At 40.8% G+C, this 25,502-nt stretch overlaps 1 protein-coding gene across 1 annotated transcript in view; it reads left to right on the top strand.

Moving 5' to 3' along the window:
- The first annotated feature begins 98 nt into the window (after nt 1-98).
- prkcha (protein kinase C, eta, a) overlaps nt 99-25,502 on the top strand; it is a 204,034-nt gene continuing 178,630 nt past the window's right edge. The window contains exon 1 of the mRNA XM_048599997.1: nt 99-1,080. Within this exon, the coding sequence (XP_048455954.1) occupies nt 736-1,080 (345 nt within the window). The 5' untranslated portion in view covers nt 99-735. The remainder of the gene's footprint in view (nt 1,081-25,502) is intronic.

Raw genomic sequence — 25,502 nt, 5'->3', positions numbered from 1 at the left:
AATATTCAATCTTGCCCGTAACAAAAGTAAGGGAAGACTACAACCCCCAGAATTCTTTGCAAGCGATCAAAGTAAAATAGTGTAAGCCTAAATCTGAGTTTTTTTAAACAGCAAAAGTGGTAAGAAAGGTTTATGACTAAAGATCTCTTCCCCAATTGGGAAGTGCACCCCTTAGAGAATTGCAAAGCTCTAGCAGCTTGTGTTGCTTTAAAGAGAATTTCAGCAATTGACACACGGAAATTTGACGTTTGATTGCTTCCTGCTTCTCAGTACCCAAATAGTCTGAAATAACAAGTGGCTCCTGTTCACACAGATCGAGTCTCAGGGAATCCGGTATCACTCGAGGGTCACTCAAAATCCTCATCTTCCTTCGGTGCCTGCGAAGATCTCAATCTGAGAAATCGAAAGTGTCCGGTGCTCAGTAAAGAACCAACTCCAAAGAAACCTACTTCAATCAGTAAGGACTTCCAGAGGTGTCCCGAAATTCTAGACACCTGCAATGTTTCCTGCTTCAGGACTAGTTTTGCCGGGTAGAGATGCTGGCAAATGAGAAATCTACCCCAGATTCTCTGTCACTGTAATTAAACTGCCCTCCACGATTAAATTAGGGTTTTTTTTTTGAAAGTATTGTTTTCAGTACTTTTGTTGCTTGTAACTATCTCTCCGGACTTTCTGAAGTGTTGCAATCAGAAGGACCGTTCCCTGTGATATACAGAGCGGACTGAATCTTCAAGAATGGTGGTTTTCAGTGGATCTCTGAAAGTGAAGATCGGGGAGGCTGTGGATCTGAAACCAACCCGATGTGCCCTCAGGCATTCAATATCCAGCAAAAGTTACCAGTTACTGGATCCGTATGTGATGGTGAAGGTGGATAACCGGAGGGTCGGACAGACAGTCACTAAACAGAAAACCAGCCAGCCTACTTTTAACGAGGACTTCAGCACCCAGATCTGGCGAAGCAGTGAGATTGAACTGACGGTTTTCCACGACACCCCCATCGGATACGATGATTTTGTGGCGAATTGTACCCTACAGTTCGAGGAACTGCTGAAAAATGGCACGAAGACCTTTGAAGGCTGGGTAAGCTCTTGCTGTCAGAGCCCTCATTACTTTTGTTATTCATTCACACAGTGTTCGTCCACGGGCAGTTTTCGTGAACAGAACTGACCATTATTCTGTCGTGACATATGAAAAAAAAATTCCTTGATTCCATACATCCATAGTCTGGTTTTAAATACAGTGACCCAGTAAATTTGAAAGGACATTGTTGTATTTCACAACTCCTTTTAGTAGGTTTGTAGACAACACAATGGATCCATGATCACACATAAAATAGCTATGTACATTAACATTGGACTAAACACAAGAACAAGGAAAAAAAGTGCAGAAGTGACTATATTACAATAGGTAAAACTGTGCAAGAACTCCATAAAGAAGTAGCAACATGTCTTTAAATGGCATTGCTACTAAAAGTTGAGACATTGTACTATTCTGTACATATCTGCTGCTTTTAAACATTTCAAAGATCCAGGCAATATGGCATAGGAGAGGTGCAGGAAAGGTGTGTTGACCCCCATGGACTTAGGTCTGCTGTAGTTTCTGAGACTGATAGTTAAGAGCATTGTTCAGGAAAATATTTGGTGGATATTGATGAATCATATAACTTGAAATTGGACACAGCGTTAGGTGGTACTGGTTATATACTGGTTGTTATAAAATACGAGCCTGCAAACTGTACCAAACTGTTTAATTTTTGCAGTGGAGTTTTGCAGGGAGTTTCATGTTATAAGTCTTCAGAAATTAGGAGGGGAATCAAAAATAATGTGGATTTCTGCTCAATCACAATCTTGTGACTCCTGCTGGCTTAGATAGGATTCAGTTCTCCTCTTCTCCTCTCCTTTCTGAATAGTCTGGTGCTGATCATTGCCCAGTGCTGTATATGAAGGACATCTATTTGAGGGAGGCACTGGACTGGAGTAAGACCATCAGTGTGGGAGCCAGGTCACGGGGCTGTTTGCATTCTACACTGAGCTGAGCTCAAACTGGTCTTCACCTGAAGTTAACATGGACACCATTCCAGCAAGTAGCACTGGATAATGACCAAGAGTATGAATTTTTAACTAATTTTCCCCAACCTTCTACCACCCCTCAGCTCTCAACCCAAGTGCATTCAGGCCAGTTGCAGTGCCCCAGTTGCTGTCCAACTGAGAATGAAATGAGGTTAAACACTAACAAATCATCAGGGCCTGGAGACCTACATCCCAGAGTATGAAATGAAGTGGCCTTGGAAATATTGGATGCATTGGTGGTCATCAGACATGATTGAATGGCGGAGCAGACTCGATGGGCTGAATGGCCTAATTCTGCTGTTATATACCTTATAGTCTTCCAAAATTCTATCGACTGTGGAGCAGTTCCTACAGATCAAAAGGCAAAAACCACCCCCCACGATTTAAAAAAATAAGGAGAGGAAAAGGAGAATTACAACCAGTTGGCAAGCAGCACTCATGGGGAAAACGCTAAAATCTATTATAAAAGAATGATAACAGAACACTTGGAAAATATTAATGTGATTAGACAATGTCAGCCTGGGTTTATGGAAAGGAAATCGTACTTAACTAATCTACTGGAGTTTTTTGAGAATGTATCCACTAGAACAGAGAAGGGAGAAGAAGACTTTCGGGAGGGTTTTTATATGGTCCCAAGCAAGAGGCTTGTGGGCAAAATTTAAAATACATGAATGTGTGAGAAAAGATATGGAAGTGATGTGTAACGTGGGTAAATGTGAACTTAGACAGAAAATCAGAGGATTACTTAAATAGTGATACCTTTGGAAATATGGATGTTCAAAAAGATCTGGATGTCCTTGTACACCAGTCAATGAAAGTAAACAGGCAGCTGCAGCAAACAATTAGGAAGACATAGGTATGTTGGGCTGTTATTACAAGAGGGTTTGTGTTCAGAAGTAGGCATGTCTCACTGCAGGAATGCAGGACTTTGGTGAGACCAAACCTGGGGCACTGTACAGTTTTGGCCTCCCTGCCTAAGAGAGGATACAGTGTGGAGCTGGAGGAACACAACAAGCCAGGCAGCATCAGAGGAGCAGGAAAGCTGATGTTTCAGGTCTCCCTGAAAGCTTTCCTGCTCCTCTGATGCTACCTGGCCTGCTGTGTTCCTCCAGCTCCACACTGTGTTATCTCAGACTCCAGCATCGGCAGTTCTTACTATCTCGAAGAGAGGATACACTTTCCGTAGAGGGAGTACAGTGAATGTTCACCAGGCTGATACTGGGGATGGCAAGATTGTTGTATAAGGAGAGATTGGTTCAACTGGGGTTGTATTTACTAGAGTTTAGAAGAATGGGAGGGAATCTTATTGTAACATATAAAATTCTAGCATGGCTGGACAGACTAAATACAGGGAGAATATTTCCCTGGGTGGGGAGTCTAGAACCAGGGATCATGTTCTTAGGAAATAGATTAGGCCAATTAGAACTTGGAAGAGGAAACATTTCTTCACTCAAAGGGTGTACAATTTGCTGTCACAGAAGGCTGTACAGGCTGGGTCATTAGCAATTTCTTTTTTGAATATAACCATTTTGCAAATGTTAATGTTATCAGTGGGTGTGAAGAGGAAGGGGAAATGAGGTGTAGAGATAGAGTATCAGTCATGATCATATTAAATAGCAGAGCAGGATCGAAGGGCTGATTGGCCAACAGCTGCTCTTAGTTTCAATGTTTCTGTGAATTAATTTAGCAGAGATTAATTGGTAGGATCGGCATAACTGAGTCCCACACAGTGGAATACATTTGCCGACAAAGCATTTTGGGAAGCTTATCTCCATCTTTTCTTTAGCTACATTTGATTCTGCTTTAATGTTATATTTCATATTAATTACCACCCACTCTTCAATAGCGTGGATTCACACATTTTGCAGTGTGTTCTATTTTAGCACACAGTACTTCTGCATAACATGAAGCATCATCTCTTGCTCTTGCCCCTGCACCTGGTTCCGAATGAAGCTTTGAAATACATTTGGAAGCTGGGGGTGGAATGAACTGCTGCACTTGGATTTTAGCAAGCCGTTAGTAACATTTGGAGAAAATACAGTTTCACTGCTGTCTTTGAGCAAGGGTTTTAAAAGGGAAGAAACTACTAACTATTTATCCATCAGTTTCCAGTTGGCTCAACCTTTGTTTCATCTCAGTAAAAATATTTATAACAATGGTTTTTCTTGGTTTGTTTGAATATCCTGATTTCTCTGAGCTCTGGAGATAGTAGGAAGTGCAGATGCTGGAGAATCTGAGATAACAAGGTGAACACAGCAGGCCAAGCAGCATCAGAGGAGCAGGAAGGCTGACGTTTCGGGCCTAATCTAGGCCCGAAACGTCAGCCTTTCTGCTTCTCTGAGCTAGGTTGGGTTGCATTATTTTACCAAATTCATCCTCTGTACCATCTCTTTTTCTGCCAGATTGTATGATGTTGGCAGCAGAAGATTTCAATCTGACTCTGATCCATATATCGCATGGCACAGCAGGCTCAAGGGGCTGAATTGCCTGCTCCTGCAATTTGTTCATTTGCCCTTAGGGAGAAAGCAAGAACAGCATACTGAATTGGAAGAAAAACAAAGTTGCTGGAAAAGCTCAGCAGGTCTGGCAGCATCTGTGAAGGAGAAAACAGAGTTAACGTTTTGGGTCTGGTGACCCTTCCTCAGAACAGTTCACTGGACCCGAAATGTTAACTCTGTTTTCTCCTTCACAGATGCTGCCAGACCTGCTGAGCTTTTCCAGCAACTTTGTTTTTGTTCCTGATTTACAGCATCCGCAGCTCTTTTGGCTTTTATACTGAATTGGAAGATCAGCTATGGTCATTTTGAATGATGGATCATGATCGAAGGGCCAAATAGCCTACTTATGCATCTATTTTCTCTGTTTCTCTGTACTTTCTCAAGCAGTATGTCACACTGTTTGACTAATAGATCCCAATGGTGCTTAGTCCACATGGTTGTGCTAGGAGCAGTATACCTGGCTACATCTTATCACCAGCAGGAGCAGTTACAATAGCCTGTAAATAGTCTATCACCCACAAAAGAAGAGTGTTACAGAAGTGAGTGTGAGTCTGAGGGGAATTTATTGTTGCTTGTGATCTGTATCATATCCCTAAATGAGCCCAGAATCGGAGTATGTTCCGAAGATGTATAGGAATGTTCGTGTTTTGTTGCATGCTCTACTGTATTCATTTAACAAGAAGGAATTATATTTGTGGAACTTGCATGTAACAGTATGTCCAGTATCTGAATTTTACCAAACTATTTTGCTGTTTCATCCCTCACCGTGGTTAGGAGGGTTAACCCCAAATTTTATCCCATTATTTGGCCTGGATCTGGTGCATTTTTGGTTTTTGTAGAGTTTGTTGAATTAGAAAAGAGTGCTGTATATGAAACAAAGATTTATGTCCATCTTTCACACTGAGTTTCAACTGTACAGAGGAGGGTCACCAGGATGTTGCCTGGGACAGAGAAATTGAGTTCTAAGGAAAGTCTAGATAGGCTTGGATTGTTTTCTTTAGAGTGGGGACTCGACTGAGGTGTATAAGATTGAGGCGTATGGACAAGGTGAATAGAGAGCAGTTATTCTCCTTGGCTGAGGGGTCAATCACAAAGGGGCAATGTTTTAGGATAAGGGGCAGGAGAGGGGATTTGAGAAAAAAATGTTTTCACTCAAAGGGTGATGGCAATCTGGAATGCACTATCTGGGAAGGTTGTGGAGACCAGAGCCTTACAACCTTGAAAGAAATTTTGGATGAGCACTTGAAATATCATCACACTCAAGGATATGAGACAAGTGCAGGAAATTGGGATTAGCGCACCTTCAGTGGTAGCTATTGTTGGCGTATCAATGGGCCAGAAGACCTATATGACTCTGTGACTCTTTGTGAGAGGGGCCAAAACTCTCGCACAATAGAGAGTTATTTGTTCTTTAAGGAAGTACTATAACGCAGCCTACTAGCTAATGTAAAACCTGATAGCAAGATAGGACCTTTTCTTTCTAGAACTGAGTTAATTTGAGCGCTGTCCTTATGATAAGATTACATTCTACTTGTGCTAAGTGTAGTTGAAATTTCAAGTTTGTGCTCCCTGACCTAATGTTGTAATTCACCAAAGTATTTGGCCAAAGCTGAGTGGTAGCATTCTCGCGGTTCAAGCTCACCAGAGAGTTGGCTGCCACAGCAATACATTACAGAGTGAGTGATGCTGCATCTGAGGTGCTTTCTTTCTTTTGAAAAATTAGACAAAATTGTGACTTTCACCTCAGGTGAACATCTCCTGGCATTATTTGAAAAGCAGTGCAGGAATTCTCCTAATGTCCTGGCCAATGTTTTCGCCTCAACCTACCCTTCTCCATCAGAGTCTCTGGCCATTTATCTGATTGTGACTTGTGGGACAGCTGCAAAATGCCTCTCTCTTTTTTGCTTACTTTTTTATTGATTTACATTCAAAAGTACTTCTTTGGTTGTGAAGCCCTTTGGACCATCTAAGAACATGAAAAAACATAAGAACCAGGAGCAGGACTGGGCAATTCAGCCACTTGATGCTGCACCACCATTTACTACGATCAAAGCTGATCTCATCTCAGCCTCAGCTCCATTTCCTGCCCAATCTCCATAATCTGTCATCCCATTACTAACTAAAAATCTGTCTATTTCCTCCTTAAGTTTGCATAGTTCCTAGCAACCACCATATTCTGGGATAGCGAATTCCACAGATCTGTGACCCTTTGAGAGAGGTCATTTTTCCTCATCTCTGTTTTAAATCTGAAACCCCCCACATACTAAAATGATGACCTCTCATTCTAGGTGTTTTATATATATGCAAGCTTTTATTCCCATTTTTTCTCTAATGAGCAAATATGCACATTTAATATTTACAGCCAATTGAGACATATTTGTTCGGAAAAAGAAATTGGCTCGGACCAGATTTTAACCACCATTAAATAGGTTTTTAGGTGTTAGATTAGATTGAAAATCCAATAAGCAAATGAAAATGGGCCATGATACAGCACTGCCACAGTGAAGTTGAGGCACTCTGCGATAGGTCGTATCAGAGAATGCTTATGCTACCCTTGATCTCGACTTCACCTTGATTTCCTCTATTAACCCTATCATTAAATAGAAGAAAATAACCTGCATGTATGTAATGCCTTTCACAATCTAGTGGATCTCCCAAAGCACTTCATAAGCAATTAGGTTAATTGCTTAAGCATAGTCACTTTAGTAATGAAAGAAACATATGACCCAAATGCACACAAACAATGTCCAATAAAAAACTAAATAAAAACCAAAAGAACTGGGGATGCTGTAAATCAGACACAAAAAAGAAATTGCTAGAAAAGCTCAGCAGGTCTGGCAACATCTGTGGAGAGAAATTGGTTAACGTTTCAGATCCACTGATGCTGCCAGATCTGCTGAGCAATTTCTGTTTTTGTTTCTACTAAAAAGAAAACTGTCATGGTCCCAGAAGATAGCACAAGTGGATCTTTCAGATCCCAGAGTTAAATCTGTCTTGATGGATCAAGCTTTTGAAATGTCCGTTAATGTGATGGTCAGTCACATGGGGCTACAGTGTTTCTTTACCAATGAAACAGAAGTTTATTATATAAAAGAAAAGAAGAAAACAAGTTATCAAATGTAGAACACCGTTGAAAGATCTTAAAACACAGGAAAATAAAGTTTCAACCTCATTCCAAACACAATCTGTTACAGAGACTCAAATCTGGATAGTTAACTCCTATAAATTCAACTTAACTGATTCTCGCCAGTGCCTTTCCTGTTAAATCTGCTCACACGAATATTCATAAATTTGAGAGTTTAAACTTTCTCAGCTTCTAAGAACTTGGAGATTACTACCCAAGCACACCTGCTTTGGAAGTCTCACAAACATTTGCTACTGAGGTAACTTGTTTCCTTCACTGGTGTGAAAAAAAAAACTCCTTTTGCAGGAGAAAGACTATATTTGATCCCAGTCACGTCTACTCCAAAACTGTGTTAGAACTTTTAATCTCTGTTTACTAAGCTAAAATTAATCCTTAATTATTCTGAACCACTGTAGAATCTACATTTTCTAAGGGCACTTCAGATGTTTACAGTACTTGCTCTTAGGCAATTAAACTTTGATTGGGTCACAATTCCAAAAGGACTGTTTGACTTAATTATTTTCTTTTCGAAAAGAACATTTCACAGAAGTAACCAACCCTAATATCCCACTTTGAAATCCAATCTTTAAAAAAATGTTGTTAATATATGTAAGAAAATATATAAATCACACATCTTTCTTCACATAACAATGAAATAACAAGGTGTAGAGCTGGATGAACACAGCAGGCCAAGCAGCATCAGAGGAGCAGGAAGGCTGATGTTTCGGGCCTAGACCCTTCTTCAGTTGTCAGGTTATTTCTTTTAGTAATGTTCGTTGAAGAGTAAACGTTGACTATTTTGCTTTTCTTCAAAAATTGCCATTTGATTTTTTTTATGTTCATGAGAGGACATTGAGGGTCTTCATTTAAAATCTCACTTAAATTTGACACCATTGACATTGCAGCATTCCTTTGGAGCTGCACACCGTTATCAACCTACATTATGTATTCTAGATACTGCAATGTGATTGAATTAATTACTTTTCTGCTCCAAAGTAAGTGTTACCACTTAACAACTGACCATGTTTTATGATTGTGGCTCATTTAACCCATAATATCTCTCTGATGCAACAGGAACTTCAGCTTTGAGCTGGAAAGCCAGCCAAAACCCCTCCTCATCTCTTTTTCTCGGGTAGCTATCTCGTTCTGCACAGAATTTGTCAGAGCAGGAATAGGTTTTCCCCCAGGATCAAGGACCTGAGGGAAAAATCCCCTCTCTTCCTCACTAACTAAGCCATCAGTGGATGGCAGCTCTTTGAGTGGCAGTACTACCGTGGAGGTAGTAGCATTGCCATTATGACACACACTGAGAACTGGGATCAGCATTGATATCAGGCCAGAGATGAGTGGTAGGAAGTGAATTGCAAGCGATGGTTCCTGGAGTGCAGGGGTGGGGGTTGACTCTCAGTGGAACCCCTCTCTCTAATGCCGGGTCTCTTGTTCCTTGGAAGAAAGGACCACCCACCCCCAAATCCCTCCTCTCCACCCCTGTGGGTTTGCTTGTTGTACTTTCCACATGTTGAGTCCACTTACTGCTCATTGGGTTAATACTTGCCATGCTGGCATGAGGCCTTCACATGGACATTAATTGTCCTCAGCTCTGTGAAGGTAGGATAAGCCTTCTTCCTGCCACACACTTAATCAAAGTGGAGGCAGGAAGATGGCAGGGGTCCCCACCTGTCCTCTCCTGCCTAATTAAAATCTGTCCCATCACCAAACCCACTAGAGGGGAAGACACAAGATTCTCACATTCGGTTCAAACACAGAACTTTGCTACTTTAGCTGATCTCTGCTGATACAATGTGGGGGCAAATGTGTGGCCTGTGTTGATGGTAACTGAATGAACAGAAGACTAGGTTGGTCTGTAACGCCCCTTTCACCCTGAATTGTGCTGAGTGCTAACGTTCACTGTCCAAAGCAAACATACAAGGAATGATTGTTTTGGCAAGATGTCTGGATGGTTTTGCAAACTGTGCAGTAGTAGATGAGAAATTGAGAGGAAACCTATGGAGCTTTAAGCAAGTGAGTGCTCAATGCTGATACGGATTGTAACAATTCTAAGGAAACCTTTGAGCACGGATTCCCTAGTGAGATAGCACAAACAAAATTCACACCCGGCTTTCTCCCCTGACAAAATTGTTGTTTTCTAGAAAATTTCATCTTTTAAATATGCTGTATGAATCAGAATATATTTTTGGCAGGGTGATAAACAGTTTTATTGCTAAAGTCTGATGAATGTTTTCATGGATTTCCATTATTAGAACCAATGAACTGTTATCACTGTAAGGAATTTCACTGTATTTAAGTTTACACAATGTAGTTTCATTTTTGATTGGGGCTGATGAAGTTTCACAGCAGATGGCATGACTCAATGCTATCTAACACAAGGATTCATTCTCCATATGCATTGTTAATAAATTTGCTCAGCAGGAGCCATTTGTTAATCTGTTTTTTTTTTCAACCAAACAATGTAATTTTGCTCAACCTCCTGCAGTATAACCTTTGGAAGTTCATGCCCTAATCTAACTTTTGAAGATATTGACCTAGAATTTTCAGGATTTGACAAAAGGGTGATGCTGATTGTTTTTTTTTCCCATGATTATAACTGCCATTAGAAGTTCTTTTTGGACTTCTGAGCAGGAGTCTGATATGGGATGGTATCCTCTGCAGGCAACAATAAATCTTTTTTCAATCAGTCAGAGGCAAGTGGTTTCTAAACCAGGAACATAGAACATAGCACTGTATAGCACAAGAATGGGCCCTTCAGCTCACAATGTTGTACCGAACATGACGCCAAATGAAATTAATCCCTTCTGCCCGCCCTTGGTCCATATCCCTCCATTCCTTGTGCATTCACGTGCTTATCTAAAAGTCCTTTTAAATGTCCCTATTGTATCAGCCTTCACCACCACCCTTGACCGTGCATTCCAGACTCCTGCCACTCTCGTGTAAAAAAAAAACTTGCCCCCATGTCTCCTTTGAACTTTCCCCCGCTAACCTTAAATGCATGCCCCCGCGCCCCCATATTAGACATTTCAACTCTGGGGAAAAGATTCTGAAACGTCAACCCTATCTATGCATCTCATAATTTTGCAAACTTCTATCAAGTGTCCCCTCAGCCTGCGCCGCTCAAGAGAAAGCAACCCGAGTTTTTCTAGCCTCTCCTTATAGCTCATACCCTCTAATCCAGGAAACATCCTGGTAAACCTCTTCTGCACCCACTCCAAAGCATCCACATTCTTCCCGTAATATGGCAACCAGAATTGAACGCAATACTCAAAATGTGGACTAACGAAAGTCTTATAAAGCTGCAACATGACATCCTGACTCTTGTAGTCAATTCCCTGACAAATAAAGGCAAGTATGCTATATGCCTTCTTTACCACCCTATCTACTTGCATGGCCACTTTTATGGAGCTATGGACTTGAGCCCCAAGTTCCTTGTGTACACCAATGCTGTTCAGAATCCTGTCAATAACTGTATACTTTTCCTTGACATTTGATCTCCCTAAGTGCAGCATTTCACACTTACCCAGATTCAACTCCATCCCTGCCCATATGTGCAACTGATCTATACCCCATTGTATCCTATAACAACTTTCTACACTATCCACACCTCCACCAATCTTTATATCGTCTGCAAACTTACTAATCCACCCATCTACATTTTAACCTAAGTCATTTATATATATGACAAACAGCAGAGGTCCCAGTATGGATCCCTGCAGAACACCACTAGTCACTAACCTCCAGCATGAAAAACCCCCTTCCACCAATACCCTCTGTCTTCTTTAGGCAAGCCAATTCTGAATCCACGCTGCCAAGTCACAGTGGATCCCATGCATCTTAATCTTCTGGATGAGTCTACCATGAGAGATCTTGTCAAAAGCCTTATTAAAATCCATGTAAACCACATTCACTGCTCTACTCTCCTCAGTCACCTTCGTCACCTCTTCAAAAAATTCAAATAAGTTAGTAAGACATGATCTGCCCTGTACAAAGCCATGCTGACTGTCCCTAATTAGGCCATGCTTTTCCAAATGTGCATAAATCCTATCCCTAAGAAGTCTCTCCAATAGCTTCCCAGCCACCAATGTGAGACTCACTGGTCTATAGTTTCCTAGATTATCCTTATTTCCCTTCTTGAGGAACAACGTTAGCTACTCATCAGTTCTCTGGGACCTCTCCAGTGGCTAGCATGAATATAAAGATCTTGGTCAAGGCCTCAGCAATCTCCTCTCTTGCCTCCTCAGTAAGCTGGGGTAGCTACCATCGGGCCCTGGGGATGGGTGAATACTGATGCATTACTCATTTCGGATCTCACCCACATTCTCTGCCTCCAAGCACAAGTTCCCTCCTTTATCCCCTAGTTATCATCTCGTTTTTAATGCATCTATAGAATGCCTTGGGATTCTCTTTAACCCTACTTGCCAAGGTCATTTCATGGCCCCTTCTTGCTCTCCTAATTCCCTGCTTGAGTATTTTTCCTGCTTTCCTTATATTCCTCATGAACCCTGTCCGATTTTAGCTTCCTAAACCTTATATATGCTTTTTTTTTTAATCCTTTCGACTGAATTCACAACGGTTGATGTGGTTGCGGTTGAGTTCAGTTAGGTTCAGCTCATTTTACACAAGCAAAATGGGTCCAGGGAATGTAGATGTTGCAGAGGCACAATGCGGTCTCTTTCATGTTGCTAACATTCAGTTAGAAAAACTGTTTCATCTTATCAATTATGGGATTAGACTCAAGGTCAGGCAATGTAATGCCAAATGGAAAATGGAGATAGTCATGGAACATGAATACTTCAGTGTTTATAAGTAAAATGATAAGGTCATTAAGGGCTGCCATCCTTGATTACCATTCTGATAAGTAATTCACTTGTTCTATTTTCAAACTTTTAATAACATTGTACTTGAAAGTACCATTCAATTAACAGCATTTTTGTAAAAACCTTGAGTATTGTTGAAAATTGCTGTTCTTGTATTGCATTATTTATAGCATTTGGGTAATAGTATTTTGGCTATTTAGAGTATTGCATTTTTGTATAAATTTAAATAATGATACTTGTTAAGATTTCTAATCCCTGGTTTAGAGATATGCATCTATGGTTGCACATACGCATGAAGAACAATATAGGCCAAATATAACACCTTGACACACACTGGAGATGACCATCTGGAAATAAATCATTCTAGGTGACATGTTGTTTATAATGGGTGTGATGGAACTAGAATCATAGGGATGCATTGTCACACAGATCTCTCAAATTTGAAGGATGATGTGATGGCCTGTTTCCAAAGCGTAAGAAAGTTGAAGGAAAGGAGAAGGATAACATGTGATGGCCACATTCCTTGGAATATCATTAGTGACATTCACTGGGAGGAATCCAAACAGGGACATTTAGACATGGAGGTGGATGGTAACCATACAATTTGAAACATTTGATAAGAAAGAGGATGTTGGAGAAGAGGCAGATATTTGGGGAAGGATGGTAGGATTAAGTGTCGGGTGGTGATCACAATTTTCATAAGGGAAACTATGCCAGAGGAAAGGGAGAAGTTAACCAAATTGAGCAGCATTGGGTCAAGGAGAAATAGTTAGGCCTAGAGAATGTGAAGTAGATATGCTGGAAGATAACTATATTAAGGACTGCAGTAGCGATAGAAGAGATGCTGTAGAGGATTTGAGATAAAGGGTGAGCTGAGAAAAGTTGGTGGGACAGGCTTTGGAAATTATTGAGGCAGCTCAGTGGAGCATCATTATTGAAGAGACTAATAAGATTGTTTCTTGCAACACCAACAAATGAGATAACAAAACTTAGTGCTTTTCAAGGTTGCATATGAAGAGCTTTGAGATAAGGCAGAGAGATATAAAAAGCTTCTGAAAAAATATTAATTTTTTTGGCAAACTAATACCAATCTTAAATAGAAGTGCTTGGAGCATTTCGATTTTATTCCACCTGAAAGAGATATTCCTAAATAAGGGTTAAATTTAACCAAATCCAGATGGTTTTTGTCTCTTGAACAGAGGCCCAAATAGTCCACGTCCAGTTCCCTGCCCTGCCTTGCTAAACTGGTTCTCTTATTGGACAATTTCCCCTTAACCTGTCTCACTTCCTTCAAATAAATGGTTTCTATAGGTCCCCACATGAATCATAGCTATGTCTGCCTTTTTATGGCTATGAGGAAAATTCCTTCTAGCAGTCTGTTTGGGGTACTTCTGCCTGAAATTTTTTTCCACACATTGATGATTTTATTAATGCCAATATCTCTCAGAACTTAAAAATATTTCTTCAACCTTGCTTTAAATTTCCAACCTTCTCAAACCTTCATCTGGTCCACTCTGACACTTCCCCTCCCTTCCATGACTTCTCTGCTTTCCTTTTTGGTGATGGATTTGTAAATATTGTAAACCTACAAAATTCCACAGCTACCCTAATTACCTGTAAGGACTCCATTTAATGCTCATAGTTTTCCTTCTCTGCATCTGTTTGGATGCAACCTTCCTCCACCGCACTTCTGACATATTTTCCTTTTTCCTCAAATGAGGACTGTCCCCCGTTGGGGTTGACAGGGCCCTCGTCTGTGTTCAACTTGTTTTCCACTCTCTGCTCTTGCCCTTCCCCTCCTCCTCAGAACAAAAATGGGATTGCCCCTTGTTTTCACTTCCCTCACCCTTAGCCAACACTTTCAAAGGATCATTATTGGTCATTTTCACCATCTCCAGCATGATGCCACAGTCAAACCCATCTTCCTCTCCTATTTCAGCATTTGAAGGGTTGCTCACTCTGTGATGCCCTGGTTGATTGCTCAATCACCCAAAATACACCCTTTCTCTGAGACTGAGCAGAGATGAGATGCAAGCATGACCCTGAGCTTATGATTGCTTGCCATTTTAGTTCATCCCTTTGCTCTCACACTTACATTTCCTTGACTTACTGCACTGTTCCAGAGAAGCTCAGTGCAAGCTCATGGAACAACAGCAGCTAAACTTCCAATTAGACACTTTACTGCCTTCTGGACTCAACATTGAGTTTAACAAGGTTATGCCACAAACTCTTTCCAAATTTTGAATTTTTTTTTTGCCATGTCCCAGCATGATTCTTATTATTCGTGTTTTTGCCTTTGGACAGTGCTTTTCAACATGTCATCGTTAGTGTATATTGCAATTTCCATGCGCTATAGTCAATAACTTTCCTTGTTATGGAAAGCTAATGTGCTGCAGCAGTAAGCAATCCTGCCCTGTACAGACAGGTAGTTATAAGTGGAATTACAAACAGGAGGAAATCCTCAGAATGTAGCAAATCCAAATGTGTCACCTTTTTAACTATACTTTGAAGACTGCTGTAAGCTTTTATTGTTTACTTGAAATGTTGTTTCATTTATCCTAAAGTTGCTGTCGAGTTTTAAACTCAAAAGTGTTTTGATTAGGAACGTTCTGTTTTATTTTGGCTCCAATGAACTGCAGGTTTGAAGGCTGATGACTAAAGGGCTCCATATGGATTAAAATTCATAGATCTTACTCACATCGAAACATGAGCCCAGAACTGTGTTCATTGCGTGTCCTTGGACCCATGTGTTGTTATGGCACTAATATATATGAGTTGTGTGGATGGGTGTATGTTCAGGGAGAGTGACATGGTCAGAAAAATTGCTGAGAAAACACTTACTGGGTTGCTCAATAAATAAGAATATGCAAAGCTACAGTCCAATGTTTTATGCATGGTACATTACAGCCAAATGGAAGGTATTTTTAGCATGTCCACAAAAGAAGTGCATTTCTTACGGGAAATATTGCATCTCCTTTCTTTGGTTAGCTTTGCACATGTATGAGTTGAGCTGATGACATAATCATCGATTTATTCTAAGTGGCTGAATATCTCTAATTTTTGCAATGTCTGTATGCAGTTAAATGCTTCAATGGCTACAGTTTGTTTTTGCTTTTGACCAGCTAGGTTAGACAGTAAATGCTCAATATAATTGGACTATAAGAAAGGCACCAAATTGAATCCCCAGTATTTTTCCTGATTCCAAATCTTAGTTTCATGGCTGGTAGTAATTCCATAGTCTACTTTAAATAGTGATCCTCTCCTAAGCTCCTTAGTGAACCATTGCTCATAGACCTGCAGATATATTTGGGAAAACTTGTCATGTTGCAACATAATTTAGCTTTAACAGCTTGAAGGAAATTTGCAACTTCCAAAATTGGATAGGTTTGGATTTCTAGCATTAATAGTTATCGTGCAACCAAACTGCTGCCACGGAGAATATCGCTCATTTAAATATTTTAATGAGGTTCCTGCATTTTGGGTTACCCCTGGCCAGTTGTGGGAACACTGGAAGGTGAGGATTATTGTGTGGAAAGGTTACATGATTTTCTAGCTGTGCTTGTGGGTCCAGATATGAATGAACAATTCATGCCATCTCCCCGGGCTAACCTGCTTCCCTTCCTGGCCACTCAACAGCTGCTCCCCACAATCACTGCATGTTTCTGCTCCTCCACCCAATCACAATTGATTGCAATCCCCCTGTGATCTCACAATTCATATTGTACTCACTAAACATCCTTTCCCACCATCCCCGTGAAAACTCATCTCCAACTGCAACACAAATTAACCTCCTAGACTTCAACCTGTCCTGCTGCATTACTTAGCTAGCAGGAAACTGTGCCTTTATTGGATTTTCAGGTCTTACAACTTCTTAAATCCTCTGTCTCTTATAGTGTTGTTTGCCAGTTTACCGTACCAGAAAAGTTTGATATTGGCTCTGTTTGATGACATTGGAAATTCTGCCTTCTCAATGGGATTTCTTGAGGAGGTTTGCGGATTCTGATATCTGTAGGAGCTCTTGCTTGCTTCTGAATTGCAAATGAGCAGGTGAAAACCCAACTGAGTGTCTAACTGGACTCATAGAAGTGGAAGCATCTATGCCAGTACATGGCTGGAGGTTCTGTGATTGTGCACCCTAAGTAGAAATGAGAAATAATTTTGAGAAACTATTATCATGCTTTACTACACACATTTTTGCTCTACTTTGTTAGTTCCTGGCAGATAAAAGAAGCTATGAATTTGTTGCAGTAAAGTAACAATCTTGATAATACTCTGCTTTTCATCTTTCAATCAGTAACAAAATGAATCCAGTGTGCACATCAAAGATATTATTAACTAAATTACTCTCAAATTGCCACAGTCTCCATCTCTGATTGGGAGGGACATTGATGTGTTATTTAACTTTGTGACCTCTTCCTTTGTATCTGTGAGCTATAGAATTGTTGGGAGTATGTCCAAACCTTTCCAATGTATTTGCCTCCTGCTCTCACTTGGGAGAAAATAAAACAGAACCGAAAGTCACCAATTCTCCCAATGGATAAAATGCAATTAGTGAGGATGACAACGAGACAAATGTAAATGTAGATGTGAGTGGCAGTGGTGGAGAATGGGAGACAAGGAAGGGCACAGTGTATATTAAATGGTTGGGAGAGGTGATGCAATTGAGAATTCTTGGGAAAAGTGTACAACAGGTTTGGGGCTTGCACCACAGTATGCCAATGGATCAGCAAATGTACAAACTTTTCCTAACGTGGGTAAATCTTGAAACTACTTGCATTATATCAAAAACCAGGGCATAATACTGTGGTGGCTCACCTCTTCAACTACCTCCAGCCACACTGTTTTGATAGCAGCAAGGTTTGTTTTTTGTCTCATTGTTAGGGAAAATTTTACTTTTGACTACATGCAGCAGCAATTCAGGGAAGTGTTGTGGAATCTGAGTTCTTTCTTGCTCATTATGTATCCAAACTATGCTGTAGATCTCCAAGGCAGAAAGACAACAACCTCTGAGTTTATACCTTGTTGAGTTCCTTCAGAATATTGTATGTTTCAATCGGATTACCTCTCATTCTTCCAGTTCTATCCATCACTGACTGGCTTTCTGTGTTGTGACATATGATACTGTTCCCTGAGAGGTGCGGTTTTAACTTTCCATTGCTCAATTTCCAACTTGTTTCCCTGATATGCAATCATGGTTTAATTTAAAATGATCATAAAATTATGACAATCCTTCAGAAGTGGGTATTTTAGCTGTTGGTTGTGGAATGTTCAGTATCATTTGCCACTCTTCAGGTACTGATGTGACATGTGACCCTATGCTCTCCACTGGTTGTAGTCATACCTAGCTTGAATGATAATGGTTGGATTATTGGAGGTCAATTCAATAAATCTGAAAGGATTGCATTAGGAGTTCCTCAGGACTATCCTAGGCCCAAACATTGTCTGCTGCTTCATCAATGACCTTCCCTCCAACATGTGGTCAGAAGTGGAGAATGCACCCTTGTCTGTGAAAAACGTTCAGCGCCAGTCCTTAGGCACTCCTCAACTGCCTATTTCCAAATGCAGCAAGAACTGGACAGTATCCAGGCTTGGGCTAGGAAGTGGTAAGTAACATTCACGTCACATAGGTGCTAGGCAATGACCATTTCTAACAAGAGAGAACCTAACCATCTCCCCTTGATGTTCAATAGCATAACCATCTCTGAATCCCAGACAATCAACAATCTATGGGTTACCATTGACCAGAAGCTGAACTGAGCAACCAAAAGGCATAGGAGCAGAATTAGGCCACTCTGCCCATTGAGTCTGCTCCATCATTCAATGAGATCGTGGCTGATCTGATAATCCTCAACTCCAACTTTCTTGCATGTACCAATAATCTTTTGATTTCCTTACTGATTAAAAATCTATCTCAGCCTTGAATATATTTTTAAAGTACAAATACTTCTAATGATCTAAAGTCCTCTGATAAAGAATTCCACATATTTACTACTATCTCATCTGCGTCCTGATCCCTTACTTTTGAGATTGTACTGTCTGGCCCTAGACTCTTTCCCAAGGGGAAATGGCTACTGTGCATCTACCCTGTCAAGCCCCCTAAGGGTCTTCCATGTTGCAATAAGGACTGCTCTCATTCTTCTATGTACCAGTAAGTACCAGCCCAATCAAATTGACCTTTCCTCAGATGACAGTCTCTTCATACTGAGGATAAGCCGAGTTAACCTTATGTGGACTGCCCCCAAGTCAATATGTCTTAATGTCAAATTAAGACCCAAAATTAAGTACCCAAAACTGTTCATTGTATTCCTGCTGCAGTCTGTACATCTGTTCCACGCTGTACATCTCTATGGCTCACGCCCCAGCCTCCACTCCAGGGAAAATAGCCTCAGCCTATTCAGCCTCTCCCTATACTTTCCAACTGTGGCAACTTGTTTGCTAGCCTTTTGAAATTTGTGTACCAAAACCCCAAAATCCCTCTGTGCTGCAACTTTCTGCAGTATCTCTCCATATAATAATACTCAGCTCCTCCATTCATCTGACAATGTGCATAAGCTTGCATTTATATTCCATCAGCCAAGTTTTTTTGCCCATTCACTTAACCTGTCAATATTGTTTTGCAGAATCTTTGTGTCATCTTCAAGATATGCCTTTATGTCTGTTTTTGTGTCAGCTACAATCTTGGTGAAAATACATTCATTTCCCTCATCCAAGTCATTAATGTAGATTGTAAATAATGGTGGCCGCAGCACTGATCCCTGTGACACTCCATTAGTTAGAGGTTGACATCTTGAAAATGCCCCTCTTATCCCAACTTTGTCTTCTATTCGTTAGCCAATCGTCTATGCATGCTAATACTATGGGCTGTGACCTTATTAAGTAGCTTAAGTAGCTGTGATATCTTATTGAATGCCATTTCAAAATCCTTTTGTTTAACATCCACTGCTTCCCCTTTATCTATCCTACTTGTTACCTCCTCAAAGAATTTTAGCAAATTTACCTGGGTTGGCACTGTGGCTCAGTGGCACAGGCTTCGATTCCACCCTCGGGCAACTGTCTGTGTGGAGTTTGCACATTCTCCCTGTGTCTGCGTGGGTTTACTCTGGTTTCCTCCCACAGTCCAAAGACATGCAGGTTAGGTGGATTTGCCATGCTAAATTGCTCATAGTGTTCAGGGATTTGCAGGCTAGGTGGATTAGCCATGGGAAATGCAAGGATAGGGTAGGGGGATGGATCTGGGTGGGATGCTCTTTGGAGGCTTGGTCGGTGTGAACCCATTGGGCCGAATGGCCTGTTTCCACACTGTAGGGGTTTTGTGGTCTGAGATGATTACCCCTTCATGAAGCCATGTTGATTGTTTGATTGTAGTAAGTATTTCTAAATCTTCTGCTAATACATCCTTTATAATAGACTTAGCATTTCCCTGATGGTAAATGTAAAGCTGACTAGCCTATAGTTACTATATTTTGTCTCTTCGCCTTTTTGAAGAAGGGTGTTATATTGTGAGATTTCCAATCCTCTGAGACTTTTCCAGAAATTATAGATTCCTGGAAAATTATTACCAATGCAACCATTATCTCGGTAGCTACTTCCTTTCAATATCCTAGAATACAATCCATCAGGTCCAGGGGATTTATGGGCATTTAGCCTCATGACTTTTCCTAATTATTTTTCGCTATAGTTACAGTATTTAGTTTCTACTCCCACCATGTTGATACTGCCATATGAATACAGCTATATAAAAATTGTGGCTACAAGACCAGGTAAGAAGTTCTCCAGCAAGTAACACACCTCCTGTCTCCCCATTGCCTGTGCACAATCCACAAGGTACATTTCATGAGTGTGTTGGAATGCTCCCCACTTGCCTGGATGAGCACAGCTCCAAAAACATGCAAGAACCTGGCCACTTGATTACAAACTGGAGCAGCAGCACCTATTTTACTCACTCAGGCACTTTATAGATAACAGGACTCAACCACGAGTTCAACAACTTCAGACCACAAATTTCAGACCGCCATTTTGAAGAATCCTTAACTGCACTAGTGGAAAAACATCCCACTATGACGCTGAACAGGACAGTTTTGTGATAAAGTCAGCATCGTGTGAGGAGATCAGTACAGCAATATAACCTTTGCAGTGGTTTGAATGTTGAAAAGTTAACTGTGAAGAATTAATTGTGTGTGTGCAAGTGTGTCAGATGGCTCCAATACAATAACTTTACAAACTGAGATAAACCATTGTGGATGATATCTGTTTCCAATTTTACATTAATGCCAGGAAATGGGTATGATGTATGTGACTGGACCCTGTGCATGTGTTGATTATCGATCATACAAGCAGTGTTCAAGTTTCCACCTGTAATTTGAGGCAATAACTGATAATTCTTGTGGTTGCTGGCACTTAATAATTTACTCCCATAGGGAAACATTTTTACGTCTGTTAATTTTTTTTTCCACCCCGTGGTCCATTTTTTGGTTCCACTTGTTAAGTGTTAAGCAATCATGATGTGCCTTTGGTTTGACTAATAGCCCACTCAAATTTACCGTGCTTGACAGAGTCGTGCTGATCAGTCTTCATAGTTCTTCAACTTTCCTGCATTGTTTCTCAGGTAAAGAATTAGTTGATTAACTTTATAACAAAAGAAGTGAGCGTCACCAACGGTACTCTGCACTTCAGTCTGCCCTAGAAACATGTGGGTGGAATAGTTGTGTGGGTGCTTGCAGAAATGACATTTTTCCATTTTTAATTATAGCATGCACTTTTCTGCAAAGCTTTTAAGTGCCTGATATGCAGTGTCACTCTGTTTGGCTTCTTTGCAGATTGATGCTGTGATTATCTTTGCCAAATTATAATGAAATAATTCTCTCTAAATATGTTCAATGGTGTTCATGACAGCTAAAATCCAAACATTAAAAACAATGACAGGCAGGAGAAGACCAGCTAGATCAAACACATAATGACTCAATCATCATGACCAGACACTCCTGAAGTTATGTGTTACCTTGAAAGAGGGAAAACCCCAGTGGGTCAATGACTAGGAAGAAAAGTAGTCTGGCAAACTTCCTCTCCAACCTCAGATGATTATATCCAATGTGGGAGAGTACGTGGATTATGTACTATCTATTAATCCACTGATCTTATAGATGATGCAAGCCCAGTCAATACTGTGCTCAATGCCTATTTGAAGGTGTGCAGAGAGTCTGCGCCCACAGCAACAGTTGGGAACATAATCTAAAGGCCCACTGCCCTCTTGGGAAAAGTGGAATCTCCTGATGTCCAGTCTATTCCTACTTGTGCATAGCCTAAACTCATTTCTCCATGTCCTGTCCACAATAATAAGGAAAATGAATAAGGTCCTCATTTCTACATTTACTTTAACTTTTCAAAGACTGCAGGTTTTTGAGTGTGGTTAGTCAATAATCATGGTGCACACTGTGATGCCCCAGTTTAGTCCAAAACTTTTGGGGCAACACGGTGGCTCAGTGGTTAGCACTGCTGCCTCACAGCGCCAGGGGCTCGGGTGCGATTCCATCCTCGAGCGACTGTCTGTGTGGAGTTTGCACATTCTCCTCATGTCTGCATGGGTTTCCTCTGAGTGCTCTGGTTTCCTCCCACAGTCCAAAGATGTGCAGGCTAGGTGGATTGGCCGTGCTAAATCGACCATAGTGTTCAGGGACGTGTAGATTAGGTGGGTTATAGGGGAATGGGTCTGGGTGGGATGCTCTGAGGATCGGTATGGACTTGTTGGGCTGAAGGGCCTGTTGTCACACTGTAGGGATTCTATGATTCTATGAACTTGAAGATTTCCTTGTACATATGACGGTGTGGTTAGTTCCAAAAAAATCTCGAGCTTTCTGTTAGTGCAAGCCTCACATAAGATGAATCTGTATGCCAGTTAAAAATGAGAGTGACTGTACTATTCTCTCTAAAAAGAAAACAACTGCAGATGCTGTAAATCAGGAATGAAAACAGTTAAGTCTTATTTTATTTCTCTACTAGATTGTAAGGGTTTAGGAAGTTGCTGGAAAAGCTCGGCAGGTCTGGCAGCATCTGTGAAGAAAAATCAGAGTTAACATTTCGGATCTGGTGAAACAATGTCAGAACATTAAGGAAGGGTCACCGGACCCAAAATATTAACTCTGATTTTTCTTCCCAGATGCTGCCAGACCTGCTAAGCTTTTCCAGCAACTTCCTAAACCCTCACAATCTAGTAGAGAAATAAAATAAGACTGAATTCAGGCTTCCCAAAGTGGGCATCGATAGCAAGTGGGTTTGTGTGCTGCAAGCCAGCAATGGTCTCCGTAGAGCTCTGAGCCCCCACCCCCATCCCCACTTCCTGCCATGCATTTGCTGCCACCATTTTTCTTACTCCCACTCCTCTACAGTATCAGATTTCTACGTACAGGATACACATGGTGTTTGATCTTGCTTCTGCGTTGCACCAAAATCCGGCTTCTGTAAAAATAAATGTTGGTTTGGTACTTAACTGTGTGACAGATTTCGAAAATCGTCTCCCATCTGTTATTTTCCATGGTGGTATATTGCCAGTGGGTGTAACATGACATAGTAAAGCCTGTGCAGGAGAGCTTTGAACTTATAATACTCTAGAAAAAAGTCTGCTGTTTTAATGTATAATCTACTACCTGTTTTACAGTACAGTTGAGATAATAGATCACATCCCAGTCAATTATTTCTGATATTTCGTTTGAGACAAAATCAATGTCTATTCCATCAAAAGATGGTGCTCAGTGTGTCGTAAGACCCTTAAAGCAGTCAAATGGGATATATTTAATCTCGCACTGAATGCAAGTGTTCCTGCTGAGTTTGGATTTCCATCTGTGAATTCTACCCTCCTTTTCTCCCCCAGCAGGTAAAAAATAGATCTGTTGGAATTTAATCAATTTTGTTGTTTTATTTGGTTGGTTTGAAGCTGTTAATATTCATCAAAATAGAATAGCAATTTGCCATTTCAACTACCATCACTTCTCCATTGCTAACTTAATAAGGAATTCCCCTCCATTCATTGTAGCAATATTTAACGATAACAATAGTAAATGAATTATCAAACTCCATACTTTCCACTTTGTACAGTGGATCCTATACTTAGATCTCCCATGATGATGACTCCTCTGATGGGTACTTCAGGCTGAAAAGTTGTAAATTTTGACACAGGAGATTCATAATCTTGAAAGGAACTACCTCAGTGACGGAACAACATTGCTTTAATTTTTCTGTTTTAATGGGATGTATATAAAAGGGGTTGTTTTCTAGATCCCATTATTCTGCTAAGAGGGCCTTTATTTTTCAGTATTGTTGTGGATGCAACATGGCAAGGATTGCCAAATGAACTGAGTTCTTGATTCCTCTATCCAATATATTTGTGTTCCAATTGCAAAATCAAAGTCGGATGTGGTCCTTTTCAGCAGCGAAAGAGATTTTTTGGATTTTCAGCATAGGCCAGAGTTTGAATCCCATATTTGACTGTTACTGAAGTCTGCAGTGATGTTTTATCAGCAGTCGGAGCTACAAAGCTCAGCTGGGACTGCTTCTGAGCTGATCCAGGTGGGCAGTTATTGAAAGAAGCAGTCTGCAACAGAGAGAAGGAGTCTGACGTTGCTGTTCCTTCCCAGGCTAAGAAAACCTATCTTAATACTCATATATTCAGTGTCAAGATAGTCATTCCCAGGAACCTGCCTCCCAATTCTCAAGTTGAGCACTGTAGCTGAATTTCTAGTTTGTGACGTGGAAAGCAGCCTAAGGCACCAATTGTGCCCAGTAGAAGTACGGTGAGCCTTTTTTAAGAACTTAGAGCCAGATCCTTGGCCATGGTTGTAAATCTGGTTCTAGAACATGCCATGAGCAAATGGCAATTGGAAAGGCAGAGGTTTAAGTTGCAGATTCCCAGTCAGGGTACTGTATTCACTCCTCATGTAGTCTCCTCTACACAGTGGGGACCAAACACTGATTGGCTAAGTGCTTTACACAACACCTCTAATCTACTTTAATCTATGGAAGCGTACCCGTGAGTTTGCAGTGGCCTGTCATTTTAATTCTACATCTTGCTCTTTCACTACTAATGCCTTTGTTCTTGGCCTGCTCTACTGTTCCACTGAAGTCCAATGGAAGCTTGAGGAACATCTTATCATCCTTTTAAGTACCTTGCAGCCATCTGAACTCAACGTACGGTTCAGTGTGAGATTATTGAACTCAAGGTCTCCATTTTGTTTTACTTACTTCACATGTTTCAGATTTTCTCCACTGCTGCTTTCATATAGCAGAACATCTGCTCTAGGTACATCATCTTCTGTTTCTTTTTTGGCCCCATCACCTTACCCTTTGGCCCTGAGGCTGACCTTTCTGTAAATCCCTCCTCCTATCTCCTTCCTTCCTGTCGTCCTGTTCCACCTGTCAAAATGGACTGCATCTCTAGCTTTTCCCAGTTCTGATGAAAGGCCATCTGCCTGCAACATTACCTTTGCTTCTCTCTCTGTAGATGCCTGACCCACTGAGTACATTCAGCGTTTTCCATTTTTGTTTTTTGAACAGACTGAGCCATCTGTGTTCTGAGAGAAGCAGCAGGAGGGTGTGAGGAGATGGAGAAATCAGTTTTGACAGGCTTCTGGCTGGCAGTGCCATGAACAACTGTGCCACAGCACCCACTAATTGAAGACAACTGTGAGGACTTGATCACATACCATTCTTTTAGCTGATTATTAAATGTAGCAAATGGAGAAGCAATGGCCTAGTGGTATTATTGAAGGACAATTAGTCCAGACATCCAGGTAATGTCCTGGGGATCTTGGTTTGAATCCCATCATGGCAGATAATGGAATTTGAATTCAATAAAAATCTGCAAATTAAAAGCATAATAATGACCACAAAGCCATTTCCAATCGTTGGGAAAAAACATTGGGTTCACTGATGCCCTATTAGGAAAGAAATCTGCCATCCTTGCCTGGTCTGTACTATATGTGATTCTAGACAC

The sequence above is a fragment of the Rhincodon typus genome, chromosome 8, assembly GCF_021869965.1.
Source record: "Rhincodon typus isolate 14 chromosome 8, sRhiTyp1.1, whole genome shotgun sequence".
Classification (NCBI taxonomy): Eukaryota; Metazoa; Chordata; class Chondrichthyes; order Orectolobiformes; family Rhincodontidae; genus Rhincodon; species Rhincodon typus.
The sequence above is the reverse complement of the archived record's forward strand: the minus strand, read 5'-3'. Positions and strand labels throughout refer to the sequence as shown.